This window comes from Cheilinus undulatus, linkage group 2 (assembly GCF_018320785.1).
Source record: "Cheilinus undulatus linkage group 2, ASM1832078v1, whole genome shotgun sequence".
Classification (NCBI taxonomy): Eukaryota; Metazoa; Chordata; class Actinopteri; order Labriformes; family Labridae; genus Cheilinus; species Cheilinus undulatus.
Genome location: NC_054866.1, coordinates 18096416 through 18118334, shown reverse-complemented (window position 1 = coordinate 18118334; position 21919 = coordinate 18096416). Strand labels below are relative to the sequence as shown.

Here is a 21919-nt window from a genome sequence, read left to right as displayed (position 1 = left end):
TTTTTGCAAAAATAGTCAAGGTCTTCCCTGAAAAAGATGGATGGGAGAATAGGTTGCTCTGAATTCTCTACTTTTCAGCATTGATAGTGTCTGTAGTGTAAGCTGCCCACGCCATAGGCACTAATGCAACCCAACTGTACGCTGATAACAAGCTAGATAGTCCTTCTCCACTGTGATCTCAGACACAGCATCCACGTTTTCCAAAAAGAATTTCCAATTTTGATTGATCTGGCCACAGAACAGTTTTCCATTTTGCCTCTGTCCATTTTAAATGAGCTTCTTCCCAAAGGAGACAGCAGTGTATCTGGATCCTGTTCACATATGGGTTATACTTTGCATGATACAGCTGTAACTTGCATTTGTGGATGACAGCCTACCAAGATGACAGAATGATTTTTAGAAGTGTTCCTGAGCCATGAGAGTGATTTCCAGACTAGATTCATGTCTGTTTTTTAATGCAGTGCCACATAAGAGCCCCAAGATCACAAACATCCAATATCGACCTTCAGCCTTGTCCTTAGAGATTTCTCCAGATTCGTTTATTTTCTTCATGATATTCTGTACTGAAGATGGTTAAATAAAGGGTGAGTAAATACTAAAAAAAATACACTACTGCAGACCAAGTATTAATCACCCCAGAAAGTTACCTTGTATAAGATTTGTTGTTGAGGGGTATTTACTTCATTGTTTTTAAACTGTTTTCTTAAAAACATTTTTCATTGTAATTAGTGCTGCCAATCAACTCAACAATGAAACACAATACAATTTAGGCTTTCTGAATAATTTATCTTCATTAATGTAAATTATGATCTACATGAGTACTTTACTTTTACTTTACTTTTATACTTTATTCCAATGATTATTAATTGCTGATAGACTTATTGCATTATCCTGCTTTTTAGATTGTCGTTTATAAAACCTGCATTTTGCTTTGAGCCATTCTTGACTTTATCCAAAGATAATTTACATGATGCTTCAGCTGTTGATCATGTGTTGACTACGCCGGAAGATGTTAGCATTCTTGGACGGACAAATAAATAAAAGACCAGATAATTATCTGCACAATTTACAACATGTTTGGGAGGCTTGTGGACAGAGACATGGTCATTGACATATGATACTGGGGACCAACTTATCTGGTTTTTCCCCCTGTTATTTATTGATAATAATGTACTTTCTTGACAGTATCAGTGATTATTTTCTATGTCTCTACAGAAGACAATGATGTCAGTATTCAAAGATGCATTTACATAAAACTAGGGAAAAGCTACTTATACTAATTCAAAGATCTGGTCTATAAATATACACTTAATCATCTACTTTTTTCTTCTTTTATGTAGATAACCAAATACACAGCAACTTAACTGTAAAAATCATGATAACATAATGTATTATGGTGTATTAGGGCTATACTAAAGATAAAAAAAATAAAAATAAAGTTAAACAGGTTATTTTGAGGCTGAAATTTAGGGGGGAATTTGTTATTTTTGAGAATAGAAAGTTGTATATTTACAAAAACTAAAAAACTCAGAATTTCAGAACTTAAAAGTTGTCAGTTTTGACATTAGAAACTCAAAAATGTAAATTTCTTTGCATCAATAATTTACAACAGTGTAAAATCAAAAATGTACAAAGAACTAAACTGTAAACATTTGTTGGGTATTAACTTCTTGACTTTATAATCTAAAAAAAATCAAAGCGTTGGTACATGTACAATGATGACTTTTTTAAAAAAAAAAAAGAAAAGATTTTTAACACAGAAATTAATACTCTTTTAAATTTGAGAATTTCACGGTCTTGTTTGGAAATCAGAAGGTCCTCTTCATTTATTTATTTATTTTCTTAGGCTGTCCCTGATATTCTGCCATAATAATGGATAGTTCATACATACAGTAGAACATTTGACCTGAATAAGTGTATGTAGGCATATAATGTTGGGATCTTCTCAATTAAAAAAATGAAATTAATATTAATTTTTCCAAGTGGGCCCTTGGGGGTTTAGCTTCTCTTGGATACGAGTAGTGGGGGTCCTGAAGAAAAAAGGTTGGGAACCACTGCCTTTAAGGCTACAACCATGGCATTCCTGAACTGAATGTGTGTGAAGGGCACTGAGACAGTCTACACTGAGGACATGGAGGGGCCAGTGAGGATGAGAGGTTTTCCCTGAATACCCAACAATGCATCCCTGGAGGATTTGAATTCTACACAGTGCCACAGTTGCCTGTGGCCACATTGGGCAGCAGGAATTTTTAAGAGGCCCTATGCAACCCTAAAAGCTCCATTTATGGTTCTACTCCAAACAAGGGCATGACAAAATGTCCTTTTAACTTTAACTACATATTCAAAGGTTTATGCAACATCTTAGTTTTGACCTGAGATAGATAAAAATGTATGAATGCCATGGGTATTCAGACAGCTGGTTGGAATAAAAATATCAAAATAAGGATTTTCTATAATTTAATGGAAGTATTTGAATTAGAGAATTAACTCCCAGAACCAGAGCTGTGGGAAAAGAGGTCGCCACAGTTGATGTCTATGGTAATGACATCTGGCCCAACATAATTCACCTGCCTTCACATAATCTGAAAGAAAAGCTGCACAATTTCAGCCTCCAGAGGGCAGTAGTATGCACCTTTCTCAAGCACTGACACTTTTGTATCACAAGTCTGTCAAACCCTCCTCTTCAGTGACAGAAGTAAAGGTCACATTCAGACTGTGCATTTTGAAATCTTCAAAGAAACATCCAGACTATTCTTCAGCTGCCCACTTAAAGATCAGAAAAGTTCCTCACTTCTGTTTTGCTTTCTCAACTTTTCCTGAAAAACAGAGCCAAAGTTAACTTCTGTTCACATGTTTCCATGGCACGTTTTCACCCCCTCTGACATGATCTCAGGTGTTTCCAGGTGTGTGGATGTGACAGATGAGTTAAAGCCCCTTTCAAGGTGTCAGTTTAACCCTGGGGGAAAACCCCTAGGACTCAGAGGGCCCTTGCTGCCAAGAGGAAGCACGAGAGCCGGGGCAAAGTCCTTGTCCCACATCCCACAAAGTCAGAAGGTTCAGAGCACAGAGGTAACTAAAAATGGAATGTCTTTTTTCAATTTGATTGTTTCTTCTTATCAAAAACCCAATTTACACACATCTTACTTGAGTCCGAATGAACTGTAAAGTCAATTTTCTGCAATTTGCTGTGGGTAAAGAAAAATCAGTGTCATCTATTGATTATATTTATACAAGTGCATTTCTAAAGAGAGATCTTACTTCATTGTGTTCATTTAAAACTCATTTCAATGACTTGAAAAGAGACCTCCAAGGCAGTGAGGTAGTGGTGCCTGCAGAAATAGGTTTACGCTTGAAAACTGGAGTTAAATGTCTTGCCCAAGGACACATCAACATTTGATTGCAGGAGCTGAGATTCAAACCCACCACCCTCCGATTGCAATGCCTGACTTTAATTACTGAGCCACAATACATGTACATGATGGGTCAATCAGAACGATGAAGCATATGATGTAGTGAGCATGCGCAGATCTGGAGTGAAGTCACTACTGTGGCTGCTACTTGACTACTGCTGCTTACCATTACTGGGCACAGATAGTGAAACAAACTCATGCTGTTTGGAGTCACTTGGGGTAGCAAACCAATTTCTGTCACAACAACGTTAGCCATTTTTGTACATTTGCACCTCACCTACATGTGGAGGAGGTAAATCTATGCTTAGTGGTGTTTTGTGCCCTCTATTTTGCCTGTAAGGCAGCGGCTGCCTGTGAGGCATGTTCCACCCTCCAACTGCCTTCCAATCAGGGGAAGTCATGAGTTCAACCTCTCATCCAATCACCAGTCACCATCTGATCAATTGAGAAAGTTTGCAAGCAACTATGCTAGCTTGCTTGCTAGCTTCTATATTTTGTATATTAGCTACCTTAGGTCACATTAGGGCTGTCACGATATCAGATTTTCACTTCACGATTATCGTGGGCAAAAATGTCACGATAATGATATTATCACGATATCGATAAAAATATAAATAATAATGGGGCAATTAATCAAATTTGTCTTTAACTTTATTTATGTTGTGTTCCCTCTTTTGGCAGATGAATTACACTCAAAATACCTATCTAAGAAAGTACTGCAGCTGTTGTGTCATTGTGGAGGGTCATACTTCTTAAAAAATGCAGAAATATTAATGTAAGGTTTTAATTTATTCTGTAGCATGTGCTTTTAAGCCATCAAAGTAAAAAACAAAAAATCTGATTTGGGTTTTTTCAGTTTGGCAACAAGAGTGAAATTCCCATGTTGTGATCAGCAGGGTCAATCTGTTCATCAGTTATCAGAGATAACACACTTTCACCAGAGGTAAAGATTCAGGGCTTTTGAGTTAACATTAGGGGCACAGACCCCACAAGCCACCCCATGGCTCCACCTCTGACTGATAAACTTATCCACCACACAGGATTTACATTGTCATAATGCCAAAAACAGTGTCAGAAATGTAGGGTTATAAACACTTTAGGAAATAATTAATTACAGACATATTTCAAGAGCACCTGCAGCAGATTTTAACCAGAATGATCCTGTTCGCTCTACTAAAAGAACAAAGTTAAATGGCTGCGTTGGGATCAGGTCTGAATGTAATTTTTGCACTAAAACTGTTTAAGTTAGTAAACAAGGCACAGTCTAATTTCTTTAAATGCGCACAGAAGCTTTAACGCTCCTCATAGCGCTGCAGACAGTGTCAGCGTCTCCACTGCTCTGATGCGCGTCATGACGCACAGGAAGGGACACTGGCACAGAGAGTCTGAGCCAACATTCTGTTATTTGAGGGGAAATTCCTTCTATCCATAAAAATTGGCCTCTTTTCATGAAGCGTTTAATTTACGGACAAGGACAGGAACAGAGAGAGGCAAACAGAGTAAAAACGAACTCTCAGAGAGAGCTGACGGAGTGCTGCGCTCTTTGGCACTCGACAATGATAAGGCAAGTAATTCCACCTACGGCTTAAAAAACAAAGGATGTAGTCTGTAAATATCACCCTGATGTTACTCTTATCAATTGGTCCAGCTGCCGATGTTTTTGGAGCGTTATAGCTGACGAGGATGTGAGACTTTTCTTTCGTGCTTCATTCAGCGAGAAAACTTGGTTTAGAACAGTGAAAAAACCTTATTTGTCAAGGGCAGTGCTTAAGTGAACGCAGTATTATAATTTCTTAACCTGAACACAGCTTCTGTCATTCTGTGCATTACGTGGAGGGTCAGACTTTAGACCGAACTGGACACGCATGTTGTGCGTTAAGGTGAGAGAGAGGGATGGCTGTTTGAAGAAAATGTTCAGGGCTCGTGATGGCGCTGGAGTGGCACTGGATCATTTACACGATATTATCATATGCACATTTTTAACACGATATTGAAATTTTATTTTTTAATACCACGGTTATCATCAATACCGGTATACCGCGACAGCCCTAGGTCACATCTTAACGATGTCATAGATTAAAACAAACAAGCTAACAAAGTCAACCCAGTTGACTCTCCATAGCACATTATCAGAAGATTATTTATTTGACAGGCATAGAGATGCCTTTTAGGATGCAACTTATCATATAGAGCCTAGCTGACTTCAAGGCAGCAAAAACATGGAAACATGGTAGGAACTGTAGTCACAGTTAGCGCTTAGCTTCCAGGCGACACAAATAGCCTATACTAGCTACCTGCTAGGCAGCTCCTTGGAATGCTACGCCCCTTTGGCTAGCAGCCAATCAACCTATAGGGCACATATGCATGTTATTTCAGTCACACTGCCACCTACTGTTTGGGCATTTATACTACAGTATATTTAGTGGCTATAACCATAAATGTAGGTGTCTGAATGTGGAACTTTGTTACAGTAGGCAAAAAACAATTCCACTTATGGTGGATTACTTGGTGTGTTGCCTGGATAAGTCTTCAAATAAAATCCATAATTGCTCATGTATGGCAAACACATGGCTTACATCAACTTTTGTTTGTACGTTTCCTTTTTTTTTTTTTCTTTTTTTTTCTTTTAAATGTGTGGCATTCAGAGTCTCTGAGAAATAAAATGATAATGATATTAAACAACAATCAAGGCACTGCTTTCCTTTTTATCCAGCTATTAAATCATCCATCCACTACTCCAATATGATTTTGAATATCTCAAAAGTTAATACTTTTAACTTTGGGGAAAATCCTTTTCTTTTTTTTTTTTGGTCTAGGCTTATCGATTTATTTATGAAGCTACACCATGTTTCAAGTATGGTCACCAGAACTGTCACTGACTTTCAGGACTTCTGTAATCACACAGAAAGCAATAAGTGTGCTATACACATACATTTTTGCCACAACAAAGCATTTAATGATAAAGCCAAAGCAAGAGCATTACTCAGTGATGTAATTTGTGAGTACACTGCTGTCAAAATGAAATATAGGCTGTAACTACAGAATAAGACAACAACTTTAATGAGACAAAGTACTGTTGCCCTGCTTCAATCATCAGACACAAAGAATGAGCTATCATATCGGTGTTTGCCCTCTTCACCATCATTCTTTTGCTCCTCTAGAAGTTTATCAAGAAGGCTCGGAGGTTCAGACTCCACATCTGGATCTTCATCCAGACACTGATGTTGTGAGTCAGGGTCAAGGGGGTCCTCACACTGCTCAGGGTCAGGTTCCTGTGGCTGAGGGTCTACATTCTGAGGGATCATGGTAGTCAGAGACATGGACATAGGCATGTGGACTAGAGGAGACCCAGGTAGGGCTGCAGGACCAGATGCAAACTGGACCCCCGTGTTGGGTATGGTGGAGATGGTGGTGAGGGGCGGGGCCCAAGGCAGGTAGGCCAACCCTGAGTCTTGGAGTTCCATCTGGGGGAGGGAGGCTGGTGCTGGGGCCACAGGGATGGTCTGAAACAAAAACATCATTAAACATTTATGTTGAAGAAAACCTACAAGACAGACAGACATTTAACTGTGAAACTGCAGTTGTCTTCAAACTAGCCCTTCTTCATATCAAAGATCAGCACGTGTCTCTGTATGTCAGTTCATGATAAATATTCTCTCCAAACACTTGCCTAAAAGATAAAGTCTGGACTGTACTCTTTATCTAAACAACCTCAACAAATCCACCATGAATAAAGCATTAACAAACATTTTCCAAAATTACAGTGACAACAAAAAAATCTTTTTAACAGACATAAACCTCACTGGTTTATAACTTGACCTGATCAGCAAAATATCAACGGGAAGTCAGACAAAGAAAAGTTAACTTTTGAAGTGAAAAACTACAGAAGGTTAAGATAAACTACACATCCTTTGTAGCAAAAATCAACCTTCATCATATACTCACACATGGTAGAAGCAATAATATCATGGGGTCATGTCTAAATGAATGGCAGGTCAACCCCAAAAAGGCTAAATAATTGGCTATTCCAGCATGAATTTACAGTTCCTCCATGAGCCCTGCCCTCTTGTCTTAAGCTGATGAGGGCTGCACTGCTAGGTCCCTGATACACAAACATTTAATGAATCTCAGCACTCACTGTTCTGGACATTACCCCAAAATAAAAAAAATTAAAAAGCTGAATGTGTGCAGAGATATGGTATGCATATGAGCACAGATGCTTGATTTCTCTACAAGGTATATTAAGATATCTGTCCACTGTAACAATGTCTGATTAGATCAATCAAATTAGGAAACCTCAACCTATTGCTAAGCATTATCCTGTCACTGTAAAACATCTCATCCTGCTGCCAAAAAATTCAATTAATGGTAAAAGGCATCCCTATAGTCAATAACTTTCTGACTGAAATAGACTGTTTGCTACAGCCTACTTTCTGCCAACTTTAACTCCCCTAAAAAACAAAAAGCAAAATAATAATTATATCATCCATTCCATCTGACAATATTTCAATATTGCCTATAAATATATTTTGTAAGTTAGATAGTGGACAAGAGTTTGCATGCAAATTTTTAGATACAGTAAATTGTCACACTGGACAGACTGGATTATTTTTGAGTGATTCAAGAATCAAGCTAATAAGATTTTATGACAACATTTTTCTGTTAATTGAAGCGCAATAAAAATGTGTTGGAGTGTAGAGACAGTAAATATGATAATTTCACTGGCTTTGTGCAATGAAATGCCACCTTTTCATGAGTCATGAAAAGAGTCTGACACCAGTGTTGCACTTGTTACACTTAAACTTTTCCCTCTTGCTCTGTTCTTTCCCACTCACCCCAAAGTTAGTGAGCAGCGGTGTGTGTGTGTAGGTCAGCATGGTGTAGCTGGGGCATAGAGTCTGCATGTACACATCAGCAGGGAGGGTGGGGGTGGTGGTGTAGGCCAGAGTCTGAGCTGCTGAGCGATCCTGCTGGTTGTAGTCAGCTAAAGCCCATGGTGTCACAGCTGCCTGCAGACCGCCGCTGCTGCTGGCAGTTGTAGGAGCTGCAGCTTTCCATCCCCCGCACTGCTGCCCTCCATCGCTGACTGCAGGCGATAACTCAGATGGAGAGCCACCAGCAGCGTCAGAGCTGAAGACACCTGAATTTTAAAGACAGGCAGAGACAAAGGTTTTACTTTCAGGAATCAGTTTTCTGGTAACACTTGAACGTAGCAGTCAGGAATGAACATGTACCTTGTGTGTACGATGACTGGTTGTTGTGTGCGACCACATTCTGAAAGAAAACACATTACAACATTAAAGACATTTGTTCAGCATGTCAGCAATTTGCAGTTAAATCATAATCACATGTTGATGCTAACACTGTGATGTTTATATATAAATATGAAGTATGTACACTTGAACCAGTTGTGCCCAGGTGTTAACAGCTGCTGAGAGGAGATGATTATTAGAGTTTGTCTGTTTTTATATGTGTGCCTGTATGTTTGTGTATGTGTTTATCTGTGTGTCCTAGGGATATAAAATTAGTTGTTGCATAAAGGTAATATTTTTATTGTTATGTCTGCCTCTTACACATTCAGCATTTGTGACTAATTCCCAAATAACTAGAGTAAAAAAGGTTTAGTTGCATTCAAAGATGTAAAATCCCGTTTTTGTGTATTTTTTTCCCCACTCAAAATAAAGATATCAAAAACTGATTTGTGCGGCCTGAAGGATTAAGACTGCCTGTTTATATTTGATTTAATCTTAAATGCACATTTAAAAACTAAACAAACTCTGCTTGTCTAAACCATGGGTTCAGTTCAACATCCAGAGCATTTTCAAAGTTTCTCAGGAGAAAAGATGGCCTGAGGAAAAATGGAAAACTGTTCTGTGGTCAGATGAATCAAAATTTGAGATTCTTTTTGGTAACCACAGATGCCTGGGGACTATAGAGAAGAGGGACTACCCTGGTGGTTATCAGTGCAACATTCAAGTCTTCATCTTTGATTGTATAGGGTCGCATTAATGCTCCATCAACTGGTCTCTGCACTTCCAAGACGCTTACAGACTGCTGTTTAAAGAAGAAGAGATGCTACATGATGTGAAACATGGCCCTGTCCCTACTTTTATCAGGTGTTTTGCTGCCATCAAATTTAATATGAGCAAATATTTTTCGTGAAATCCTGTCCAAACTTTTTTGGAAGTTGCAAGACACTGAGGATCTCATAACTCGGAAAATTTTTGCTCCAGCTAAAAATGTATTATCAAACACTATCTCTGCGATTGTGTGTATGTTCATACATATTCATACACAAAGAGTTGAATGCACACCTTACCACACTCTGTGTCAGTGCTATTTGCATATTTCAATAAGCTGTCATGAAGCCATTAGGGGAAAAATTGACCTGTGTCCATGAAAATAAGCCTGATAACAAAAAAGTATCTTATTCAAATTTTAGGGCTGTTCACCATGGCCCCATGTCAGACTATATACAAAACTCTTGACGGGTCTTGGCTGACAACCTGGCCACAACACAAGAGCTAACCTGACTGCTTATCATATGCTGACATCAACACAATCCCCGTGATTGTGTGTATGTTAACAAAAAGGCACTATCACAATTCATACACAAAGAGTTGAATGCACACCTTACTGCACTCTGTGTCAGTGCTGTTTGCATATTTCAATAAGCTGTCATGAAGCCATCTGGGGAAAAATTGACCTGTGTCCATAAAAATAAGCCCCATAGCAATTAAGTATCTTATTCATAAACAAAGGTGACAACCATGTAAGACAGTCTTAGCAGCAGCCTGTTCACCATTCTTACAACCGTTCATCTAAGATTCCATATATACTCTGAACAGAAATACATGCTAAAACTTCTAAATAAGGGTTAGGATACCAAAAGTTAAAAGTCAAAAACCTGACCTGCAAAACATCATAACAAAATGTTTAATTAAGCTGAGTAAACAGTCTGCTTATAAAAAATAAAGCTTGTCCAACATGAAACAGCTTAGCTTCCATAGCTGTGTAAACTACATAGCTACGTAGTTAACAGAGCAAAAGCTAAGCTCACAGAACAGCTACGTAAGCTAAGTTTCTGCATTATCTGTGTAGCTAAGTTATCTTTCAGTACGTTTGCTAGGGCTCATGTTGCTAAAGCTAGCTTAGTTATATATAATGGTGCTACATAGCTAATGTAGCTATGTAGCAAATGCACCTTCATCTAAGCTCACAGAGCAGCTTTATAAACTACATAGGTACATTACCTAGCTATGTTAGCTTTAGCTATGTTTGCTAAAGCTCACGTTGCTGAAGCTTACTTAGATACATTGGCTCATGTAATGTTATTTTTGTAGCTAGCATAGCAAGCCACCATTCGTGTAACTACTTCTAAAATGGATCTATGAATAATTAAATCCTGGATTACACCTCTGACCTTTTTCTGTTTTGTTATATATTTTTTTGTTGTATTTTAATTGTGGTCTGTGAAGGTTTGCAGGATATTTCATGAATGTAAGTACCAGACTTTGTTTATGAAAAAAGGTGAATTCTTCAAAAAACTGTAAAACTAGAAATACATTGTTCTAGCAAATGATGGCACTTCCTTGCTGATGTATGCAGTGTCTTAGATGGACGGTCTGTAAGAGTGGTCGTCAGAGATGAAGAGATGAATGGTCTGTAGCCGGGTCACTCTCCAACCATGTGCAATACCACACTGAACCACACTGTTTAATTGGGAGAAAATGTTGCTCAATTCGTTCTTTGTGATTCAGGCTCTGAGGTCACACTACAGTGCACAGAAACTGTACAAAGCAGCAAGTCTGTAGTTTCCATGTTATGTGAAGTTAAATAGCCCATTTTTCAATTCAAACATCTGAGTTTTTAAGAGTCTTGCCTTAGCAAAAAAGTTAATCCAATTTACAATGCTGGCTGCAAAGAAAATTACTGAACCTAGAACCAGGAGACAGAATTACTTTAATGAGAAACTTTTAGTTTTCCATATTTAAGAGCTCCATTCCTTGTTTTTCTCAATGTATCTTGCTGCAACTCAGGGTGCAAACACTGCCTCTGACAAGGTATTTCACAAATTAAACTAAATCTGACAATGTATGGTTATGTGTCTGAGTATGTTTGCTAAAGCGGGATGTTATGCATCCAAAATATCTGGATTCAATCCCCATGGATTCTGTCACACCTTCACTTGTAGTGCTAGCTTTGTGATGTTGTGTTTGAAGAGAGTTTGCACGAATGGATTTCAAGCAACCATGAATCTTTCCAACAAGCATAAGGTCACATGAGCATTGTTTAAAGATATTGAGTATTGTAAGTCTATACATTAATCTGAAGTCTTGTACCAAAACATGTCATGTAACATAAAACATAATCCATCTGAGGCTGGGCCACAAGTTTGACAGTGGTTATGTTTTTGTTTCAAACTCTGAGGAATTATCCTGCATAAATTTGTATTCCCTGATCCTAAAGAAGAGGAAAATAAATGACATGTCCATTAGCTCTGCACACATCTCCTCCCTATGTCCCGTGTCAACTCGCTATAGGCTGAATGTGCACACCCCCAAGGCAACTTTGAAAAACTACATGTATTTAATCTCTTTTGAAAGATTTATGTGTGCACAAAGACAAAAACATATTTACTTTGGAGAGATCCTATAAGGGTAAGTGTATGATAAGCACTATACTGTACAGAATCTGTAGTGAAAGACCATCAGGAGGAATGACAGAGTATGCAGCATTGGCAACAGTACTGACAGCTCCTGTCAGCGCTCGGGTTCCTCTACACACAAGCAGAAATGAAGGGCAGCGTCCTGCAGGATACACTCAGAGTCACTGTGAGGCCACAAATGAGCACATGAGGCTGCATTCAAAAGTGGATGATTCCCATTTAAGCCACAGATAGAAAGAAATGACATCACATCACAAACAAGTTAACAAATGAGAACAACAGACCATCTAAGAAGCTAAAACATAATCTTTGTCTACTGTATAAACCCTGATTCAAAAAGAAAAATCCAATATCAGTGAAACAAACAACAACAATGGTTGATAGTGTGGTCCTTGCTTGTGAAAAACTAGCATAATTCCAAGCTTAACTTAACTTAAAAAACACAGTCAGTCATGAAAAACCACAAAAAGCAAAAGCCATACATCAGCAACGTCCAGAAGTAGTGCTAACTTCTCTGGGACCAAGCTCATCCAAAATGGACTGATCTAAAGTGTTAATGTTTGCTTTGTCTGACAAGTTGTTTTGGAAATAATGGCTGTCAAATCAGGGAAGAAGAGGTCCATCTATATTGTTATTATTGTAGGGGTAAACATCTGTAATGGTGTGGGGTGTATCAGTGCCATGGCATGGGTAACTTGCACATCTGTGAAGGCATCATTAATACAGAGAGGTACATACAGGTTTTGGAGCAACATGTGCTTCCATCCAGATGACATCCTGTTCAGGGATTGTCCCTGATTGTTGCAGCAAGAGCAATGCCAAGCCACATTCTGCATGAGTTACAGCAGAGCAGCTTTGCAGTAAGGCAGGCGATGGACTGGTCAGTCTCCCACTGAAAATGTATGGTGCAATACAAAGCACAAACTATGACCATGGAATACTAGCATCCATGATCATGTGATTTTATTCACTCTTTACCACTTATTTACATTATTAATAGAGGCATTAGTCTTTGAAAGTAACTATTGTCTTATGGCCAACTGAGACTACATGATTTTTCTGGCTGTTCACAACGGCCCCATGTCAGACTATGCAACAAAACTCTTGTCAGGTCTTGGCTGACAGCCTGGCCACAACACAAGAGTTATCCTGGCTGCTCAACATATGCTGACATCACCACTGCCTCTGCGATTGTGTGTGTGTTCACAGGTCCTCGGACATTTATGGACTTGTCCCAATGTATCAAGAGGTGGTCAGTATGGACAGATCCCATACTTGAAGTATGAATGTGACATCCTGTTTAGAAATTAACCCAATTAACCTAAACACAGCTTCACTACATTTACAGATAAAACCCTGGGGGGAGAAAAGCAGGGATTTGTATAACCAGTTGCAAAAAGGTTTTAGTTTTTGGAGACTCTAAAGTATCCCCACACATTACTTTCCTATGTGTGTGATAGCATAAACTGTTTTTAATGGCAGGGATCTTGAAACAATAAGTTACTTTTAAAGCTAACGTACCTTGTTAGCCTATCAGTGTTTGTCATACATTGATTTCTTTATGTCTAAATAGTCAGGATTGTTGTTACTTTTTTGGCTTTAGAGAAAATAAGACTTATCACTTATCTCAAGTAGACTAGTTGGAGGCAAACTTTCTTCACTGAGACCGTTTCAGGGAGGCAGTTTCCATCTTCAGTTCAATGAATTTATCTATTTATTTAATATTTATTCATATAAGAACTAAAATGAAGCAAGTAAACCAATGCCACACACTACAGCCTTTATAGCCTGAGCTAATTTTTAGTGTAGATATCCTTGAGCCACATCATAAATAAAATCCATGAAAAAAAATGACTGCTAACTACCATGTTTCTATGTCTGAGAGGCAGCAGAGCTGTCACACGCCTGGATGAGTGCAGAGACAGTGAGGAGCTGGTTAATGTTACAGCTCTGACAGCAGGTGGAGTGTTAAAGCGCTCGGTCACAGCTTCAAAGAAAGATTATGAAACTCCTCTAATGTCACTTTAACTTGAAGGCTGAGGGTGAGGAGACTGCTAGAAAAACACACCCTACCTTTACATGTGCTGATGTGTACAAGCATGAAGAAAGTACATGTTCTGTAATGTCTTTGGACTGACCAGGATCCTGTCAAGTTTCTCATTAATATCTTCATTTATTGCAGAGTTGCCTAAAAGCGTATGAAAGCATTCACATGAGAAAATGAAGTTCTGCTTTGAGCTCTGAATTAAAGATTTCAGATGTGACTAGAGAATTAAGACAGATTTTAAAAAATCTGTGAAACTATAAATGAGTCATGACTGAGAACCTGTGTTAGGGATACACTCATTTAAAGACAGAAAGGGTGAGAGATAAATGTGCGATTAAGGTTACTTCCATAGCTGTTACCAGAAATTAATATGAGTGCAGTGATGAAGAGCATCTAAGGGTTTTAAGGTAGTACTGGCTGCACATCTATAAATAACACAACCATTTGACCTCATGTTTTGTGATGTATAAAGCATCCTGAGGGGTTTTTACCTGGTTAGGAAACAGACTAAAGCTGATGCCTATGAACTAAAAATGCAAAAGTCATTAGGAAAAAGCTTTGCCCCTCTGGTGTGTGATTTTTGATGTCTGTTACCACTGCCTCCATTTGTCAGGTGACGACGTGCTGATTTAGTGAGAGAGTTAGAGATGATGCACATGATGTACAGAAGCTTTATCTGTTTTAATTTTTAAATTTTTAAATGCTAAACATCAGCAGTGAACCAACAAATCATCAATATGAGAAGACCTCTCATCATCGCCATCCATTAAATTGTCTTCACCAACAAATAATGGTCAGATGGTGCAAGTGTGTAAACTGTGAGCCCAATAAAGCCAGAGAGCTGCTGCTGTCTTCAGTTGGACTTCACAACACTTCTTTAGGACATTTCTAATCAAAGATAGCATCTCTCAGATGCCTGCAGCCTGCATCACTCCCCATCCAGAGTTCCCTGCCATTATGAAAGTTGCCTTTTTATGGGCCTTCTTAAACTTTCTGGAGACCATCCATTCTTCAAAAGGCTGAGAATTAGACAAGCTTTGTTTACCTTGTGAAACCATTACATCCGTTGTTGAAGTGGAAAACTGAGCTGAAATAGCTAGTTCTAGTTTATTTTGTTGCTGATCAAGAGATGACGATACTCTGACGTAGAAGAGCATGTAGCCGTAGCTTGCGTTGCAAAATAGTGCCAAACACAGTGGCTTTCTGGGTGGATATAAAACACTTGATATATGTTATTATAGCATACATTTTTGTGTAAAACTCTCTAAATTAAGCAGAGTTCTGCACCCATCTGTTATGGAACAACCAGAGATGTCTTAAAGGAGCAAAACTCACTGAAATCACTGGAGGCTAATGCCACTACTATATATTGCAAGGTGATCCAACTCTGAAAACACTGAATTATCCCTTTAACCTACTTTTTATTATGTTTTCCTGAGTTTATGCTTTCAATCTTTTCTTTAAATTATTTGCATCCAACAGGGCATTGACTTTATGTAGCTTAATTATAATCTCAGTATAATTGGGGAAATAGATGAAGAAATAGAATATTTTTTAGTGCTGGCAATCTTGTGGTAAAATGCCACTTTTTGTTCCAAAGAAACAAGACGGTGACGGTGAAAACTCAAACCTTTTAGCTTGAACAGACACTTTGACCTAGGCTAACACCATGTTCAATGCTTCAATCCCTATTTCTAAAACAAAACTGTATGAGAACAATAAAAAAAAAATGATTTGCAAATTTTGATGGAGCACAGTGCTGGAAAAAAGTCAGTTTCCTTGCAAATAATTAAAATATGTTTAACTCTTTTAACACTGATTAAAATAACTGTACATGGTAATGAGTATCCCATTGAGTCATTTACATTCAAGAAAATGCTTTTCATTATTATTTACATTTTTTTTAAATGAAGGTTTAGAGTATACAAAGTTATTTCCTCATCACATGTATGACACTAGGAGACTTAGATAACCCTGGGGCAAATGTTGTACATGAACATAATTTTTTCCTTAAAACATATCCCTTTCTTTCCAACAGTCTTGGCTGAATAGAGGACAGTGAGTAACTTCTGCTGCCTGAGGCTGCAGAGGGAAGGTTTGGTCTTAATAGTATCAACAAAGCTTTCTCCGATTGTGCTGCTCTGCTAAGTTTTGACTGGGTGTGTTTAACTGTAAAGTGAGTGCTCTTCAACAAAGAACTGTGCAAATACGAGGATGCCAAAGCTCCCTGTTTAAACAATAATCCATTGTGCTCTATATTAGCCAGCTGCACTTCACATCAGGCTCAGTCAATCTGAAAGAATAAAATAAACATTTCTTTCATGGTAAAAATCCAAACCAAGCTGTTTCACTTCAACTTGCAACAAGGCAAAAACTCAAAGTTTTCCAGGGGAAAATGTCCAATATCTGGTTCAAAATGACACAAATTACACTTAACCAAAGTGATCTAAGTTACATTTACCCCACAAGTTAAGATAAACATCTCATTTTAAAATCTAAAAGCTCCATTATCTTGAAATGTGGTATTTATCTGGGAAGGTCATAATTTTACAACGTGATATATTTTTGACTTAAAATTAGACAAAAAAAAGTTGTTAGCAAATTACTTTCTGATATGGAAGCTCAGAGTCAGAGCCCTTTGTGCTCCAAACTACAAAGTTATAGATTTCATTTTTAGTGTTTATGTCAGAGAAATAATAAATGATAAGTATTTATGTTAAAAAAGAAAACAATACAGCCTTGGAAAAAAAAAGAGCAACATTTCACATACAGTTTCTGAAATGCAGAAGTCACTGAAACTGTGTCTTTTATTAGAGTTCTGGTTTGATTATGATTCAGCACCAAAACATTTAGTTAGTAAAGAAATAAGATGATATTTTTAATAAGTACCATCCTGTCAGTGACTGAACTAACCTGAATGCATCACAAAACTATTGAAACGACAGTACATGACCTACAATTCTTATTGTATTGGTTCTATTTGTGCCATTATTCAAAGGTGCTCCTGTCTGCAGTGACACAGACAGTGACAGACATGTCACAGCCTCTCTGTCTGTCTTTCTCTCCATTATGAGCTGTTCAGACCATCTCCTTCAGGATTTAAGAGTTGAGACATACACAATTTGGCTTATCATGATGTGACGATGGAACAGCCTACCATTGATTGTCATAGTCTGCCACAAAGCATTGTGGGATACAAAGTGGTGTTTAGCATTAGCTGCTAGCAGCAGAAATGATCAAAAATGGATTAAAATGGATAATAAGAAGTTCAATATCAGATTTACTGCTGTGGATAAATCTTTGAAGACCCTAACCTATTGTTTCCACATACAGTGGCTGTGCCACGATCCTCTGGTGAATTGTATTGCAGAGATTATCGTTCCCTCTCTAGTAAATCAGAACAGTTCCACTGCCCAGGCTCCAGTCTGGCACCGGCATGCCCCTGATTCGCCACTCTGCTGCACTTCGGGGATACACTGCAGGTCTATTTTCAGCACTGGCCCTTGCCGAACTGTGGCAATTCTGGTCAATCAGAAAGCTCCAAGCAGTAAGTCAGAAGTGTAGGATATCCAGTACTCTTTTCAATAAAACACAATGCACGGACTTCTGATTTTAAATCATCACTATATCAACATTCTGTCTCATCCTGCAGCAAGAGCAAAGGGTCACCAGGAGGTCAGTGGGTCAAAGGGCTGCAATGGCACCATTGACAAGGAAAAGTTAACTTTAGAGAACATTTAGCCAAATAATATTACATGAAACCACAGAACTTTTAAGCAAACATTAACCTTTTAACTTCCTAATGTAGTCACCCAATAGCAGAAGCAATAATATCATGGACTCATGCTGGAATGAATGATAAATTAATCCCCAAAGGTAAAATAGTCCATGGTTAACAAACTATTCCTGTGTGAATTCACAGTTCTCCCTTGATCTTTGCCCTCTGATTAGGCCTGTGCGCTATGGCACAAGGCTCTAGACACACTTAGTGGGCGAGGTCGCTTGCCTCAGGTCAGAGCAAAATCATGGCACTGCGGAGCACGGTGCAGCCATGTGGAAATTGTGGTTAAGTTCAAGGCTAGCTAGAAAAGCTTCCATAAGGAATTTAAAGGCATGGATATTGTCACTGGAACGGCACAATGGCAGGCATCAAGAAGGAAAACAGTAAGGCTATAGTTTATAGTGCAAGTCTTTATAATCTTCTTGTTATTTAAGAAAACGCTGGTCTCAGATGGTCAAAAAGTCAATCTAGGCTTGAAAAGTCACTGATGAGAAAATCTGCAATCTTAGATTGCACCCTGACATCTTCATGGACTAGCTTAGTGCTGGTGCTGCAGTGTACAGGATGCATGTGTTACTGCTACTGATATCTACTGATATCTACTGAACATTGGTTACATGGCTTACAAAGAAGACAGATTTTTTAGGAAATCAACACTGTGATTTTGAAATTGAAATTGTACAGTTTTCCCCCATTTTTGCACAAACTATTTGAGACTGCAAACCTTTACACCTAGCAGACAGTTTGTGCTTCTTATAGAAAGTCAATGATGACATTAGAACAGCAGAATTAAGTGTTACCAACATAGTCATGCATGAAGCTGCTGACAAACTATTTGAGTGTCTCTGAGTGAAACCTCACTGTCCAGAAAGACATCGCACTGATATTTCCTGCAGATATTTCCTAACATAATTGTAATGTAGTGGCAGTGCATAAAATATTGTGTGTAAAACTTCAGATTGTACATCCCTGACAAGAGTGTCCTGGTGTTCCAGATAAAAGTGAGGTGTGTGATTACACAGTCAAACACGTTTAATACTAACCTGGGGCAATGAAATCAAAGAAATCTGCTTGGTTTCATGTTGCCAGAGGTGAAGAGGAATCAGTTACTTTGCCAAATAAAAGACAGTTCCACACTTTAATGCATGTTGTTACTGTATATTTTGCTTTCATACTGGAACGAGCAGGGAACATCAATACTCCTGTATTTATCAGCTTTGCAGAGCTAAAAACATTTAACAACATACCTTAATCTCACTTAATGATCTGTTTGACATTGTTGTTGTTTTTAATCCAGTAGTATAAACAACAAACTAGATTGTTAGAGGGGATTATGTAAGGGAGCTATTCCCTTCAGGCCAGTGACTTTCAGGAGTTTTGTCACCACCAGAGCCGACTGGAGGCATAAGCAACATCAGAGGCTGCTTAGGGCCCTGTCACAACCAGGGGGGCCCCAAGAGTGAGAAAGTAAATGTTCACAAGCAGTTTAGAAGCAAACCTGTGAGATCAGCCACGCTGTTAACAATGGGAATGATGTGCCTGGAGTAAAATTCAGGAAGAAACAGTGCCCCACCTCAGATTTATCAGTTTTAGTTATTGTTTTAAATCGGGAGATTCATATAACGCTGTTTAAGGTTGTTTTTTTTGTTTTTAATGCAACACACAAAAGTCAAACAGTGATGGTAATTATGGCTCTTTTCAGTAATCCAGATCATTTGGCTTGGCTAAGCAAAAAGAGCTGACTCTTTATGGCTCTTTATTTGGGTACCAGCTTGGCTTCACCCGACCTGCCAAATTTATCAATGTCATGACAAATGATTGATATTTGGACAGGTATTTTGCCCCAACTGTGGTCATTTTTTTTTTAATTAAAGAAAATATCATGTAATTATTTTCAAAATGTACAGTCTCCCCAAAACACCTTGCAGGTCAAATGAAATCTGCTCCCTGGCTTAAAGTGCTGATATTAAACATTAATGTCACACCATCAAGCATGAGTCCCTAATGAGTGGTGTGACTGTAGTAGAGCAGTGTGGAAAAAGGTTCATCCCTATGAATCAATTAAATAACACACAGACACACAATATGTAATTATAATAACAGTGATAGTAATAATGAAACAAAACGGCTCTTAAACAAGATCCAGCTCTTATCGTTCACATAAAAGAGCCAGCTCTTCACAAACCACCTATCACTACAGTCTCTGGACCATAGCGGTGCTACAGGTATGCTAAACACTAGAGTCCCGTTAAACTCAGGGTCTTCTTAAGTTCCTGTTACCAAATTACTTTATTCACAGTTTTGCTCTTCTCAGTGGGAAGCTGAGCTGTGTAGGGCCTTATTGTTTTTGTACGGACCAGGAGAAAGGATATGAAGTAGGTTAAAGTCAGCAGACTTGTTGGCATGCCCCCATGCACACAGCATCTGCAGACTACAGGTATAGAGAAATACGACCACAGGTAAGACACATTTACATGAAATTATCCAGATTAAGATTAACATAATTATAGACTAATGATGTGGCTTTGTAGATCTGTAACTTTTTTTTTTTTTTTTTTGTGATTATGGAAGAAAATGAATCTTGCATCAATGCAGCAGTCTATGTCTAATATATCATTAGGATGGATTTTGATGTTAATACTGATCATGAAGGAGCTGTAAAGTAAATGCTTCATATAAAAAATAAACTGACTTTCACTGTAATAGGGTTTATGATTGAAGTAAAAAAGCATGTAAAATAATGAACTAGTCTTCTGTATTGTGTTTTATGTATCTAAATACATCTAAAAATGTAATATTGGTGGTATTTTTAAAGGGAGGGGGGTTGACGTCAGGAGGTGTATTTCTGTATGTTTAGTACATTTTTAAGTTATTACCATTAACAAATTAAAAACAAATATATTTTTCATTCTATTTTTCCAGTTTAGAAGCTTGCTGATGAGGTGGGTCTCCAATGATGAGACAGACAAGGAAAAGGGGAAGAATCCTATCTCCTTCACAAATGTCCACTCCTACAAACTTCAGAGGATTTTGGGCCTTCAACACAGTCTTCTACTAACAACACAGTCCAGAAAAGAGAAGGTAGACAGGAGCCTTTCTTCCATTCGTGCGCATAAAGGTAAAACCTCTTACATCCCATCAGAGACAGAGGTGTGGAGGACTACCTGATCTCCCAGAAACAATCACAGTCCTTTCCAGAACCACAACAGTCCAGCTCACAGCTGAATTTACTGCCAGTAAGCTCAGAGTGTGAATCCAACAGTCACTACCATTACGTATGGGAATGTGCATAAGCAGAATAAAAGACGTCTATACACACTGGTCAAATACATGAGTCTAGTTTAACTGATTTAAAGAATCAACTGAGACAATCGCATAAGTCCAATCACTGTGTTGAATTTCTCTCAGTTGCATGTTTCATAACAGTTTGAAATAAAATGAAGAAAAACTCAAGTTCTGTTACCTCATTTTCCCTGCTGGTATTTAGATTAGCTGTATATGGCTGATTATCTGGCATTGATTGCATCAGTAACAGTGGTTGGTGGTCGGCGGCCCCCCAAAAAGTTACGCTTAGGGCCCCAAGTAAGCTTGGGCTGGGCCTGGTCACCACAGTGGAGAGGCTTCTGGCAACACCCAAAAAAATAAAGTTCCTGTATGATTATCCTCCTAAGTAGACCTTAGTGTTAAAAAAACTTACTTTCTGCTTGTTTGACTATTTTTTTGTATTATATGCATAGTGCGTATACATATGAAAGTGTTAGAAATGTGTGTCTAACATGGCACAGTCAATGTGCACAAGTACACACTGAAGGTCACTTAAACCTTCACTGGTATCTGTGTGAGTTTCAGAGCTCTTTCATCAGTTTTTGTGCATGCACGTGCTGTGAGTCTCCTCTCCTGCCCTCGTAGGCGTTCATAAATAGCGAGTGGGAGGTTCTTTGGCAAAGCTGCATGCTCTTTTGCATAGGGCTGTGTGCCCAGCCCTGGAGCCATGCACAGAATGGCTGTAACTG

The 21919-nt window shown here is 38.4% G+C and overlaps 1 protein-coding gene across 1 annotated transcript in view; it reads right to left on the bottom strand.

Moving 5' to 3' along the window:
• Positions 1-6355: 6355 nt before the first annotated feature.
• The window catches only part of LOC121525428 (POU domain class 2-associating factor 1), a 30468-nt gene continuing 14904 nt past the window's right edge, over positions 6356-21919 (bottom strand). The window contains exons 3-5 of the mRNA XM_041811434.1: positions 8645-8684; positions 8246-8550; positions 6356-6913 (exon numbers count right to left, since the gene is read on the bottom strand). Coding sequence (XP_041667368.1) covers positions 6497-6913; positions 8246-8550; positions 8645-8684 — 762 coding nt within the window. The 3' untranslated portion in view covers positions 6356-6496. The remainder of the gene's footprint in view (positions 6914-8245; positions 8551-8644; positions 8685-21919) is intronic.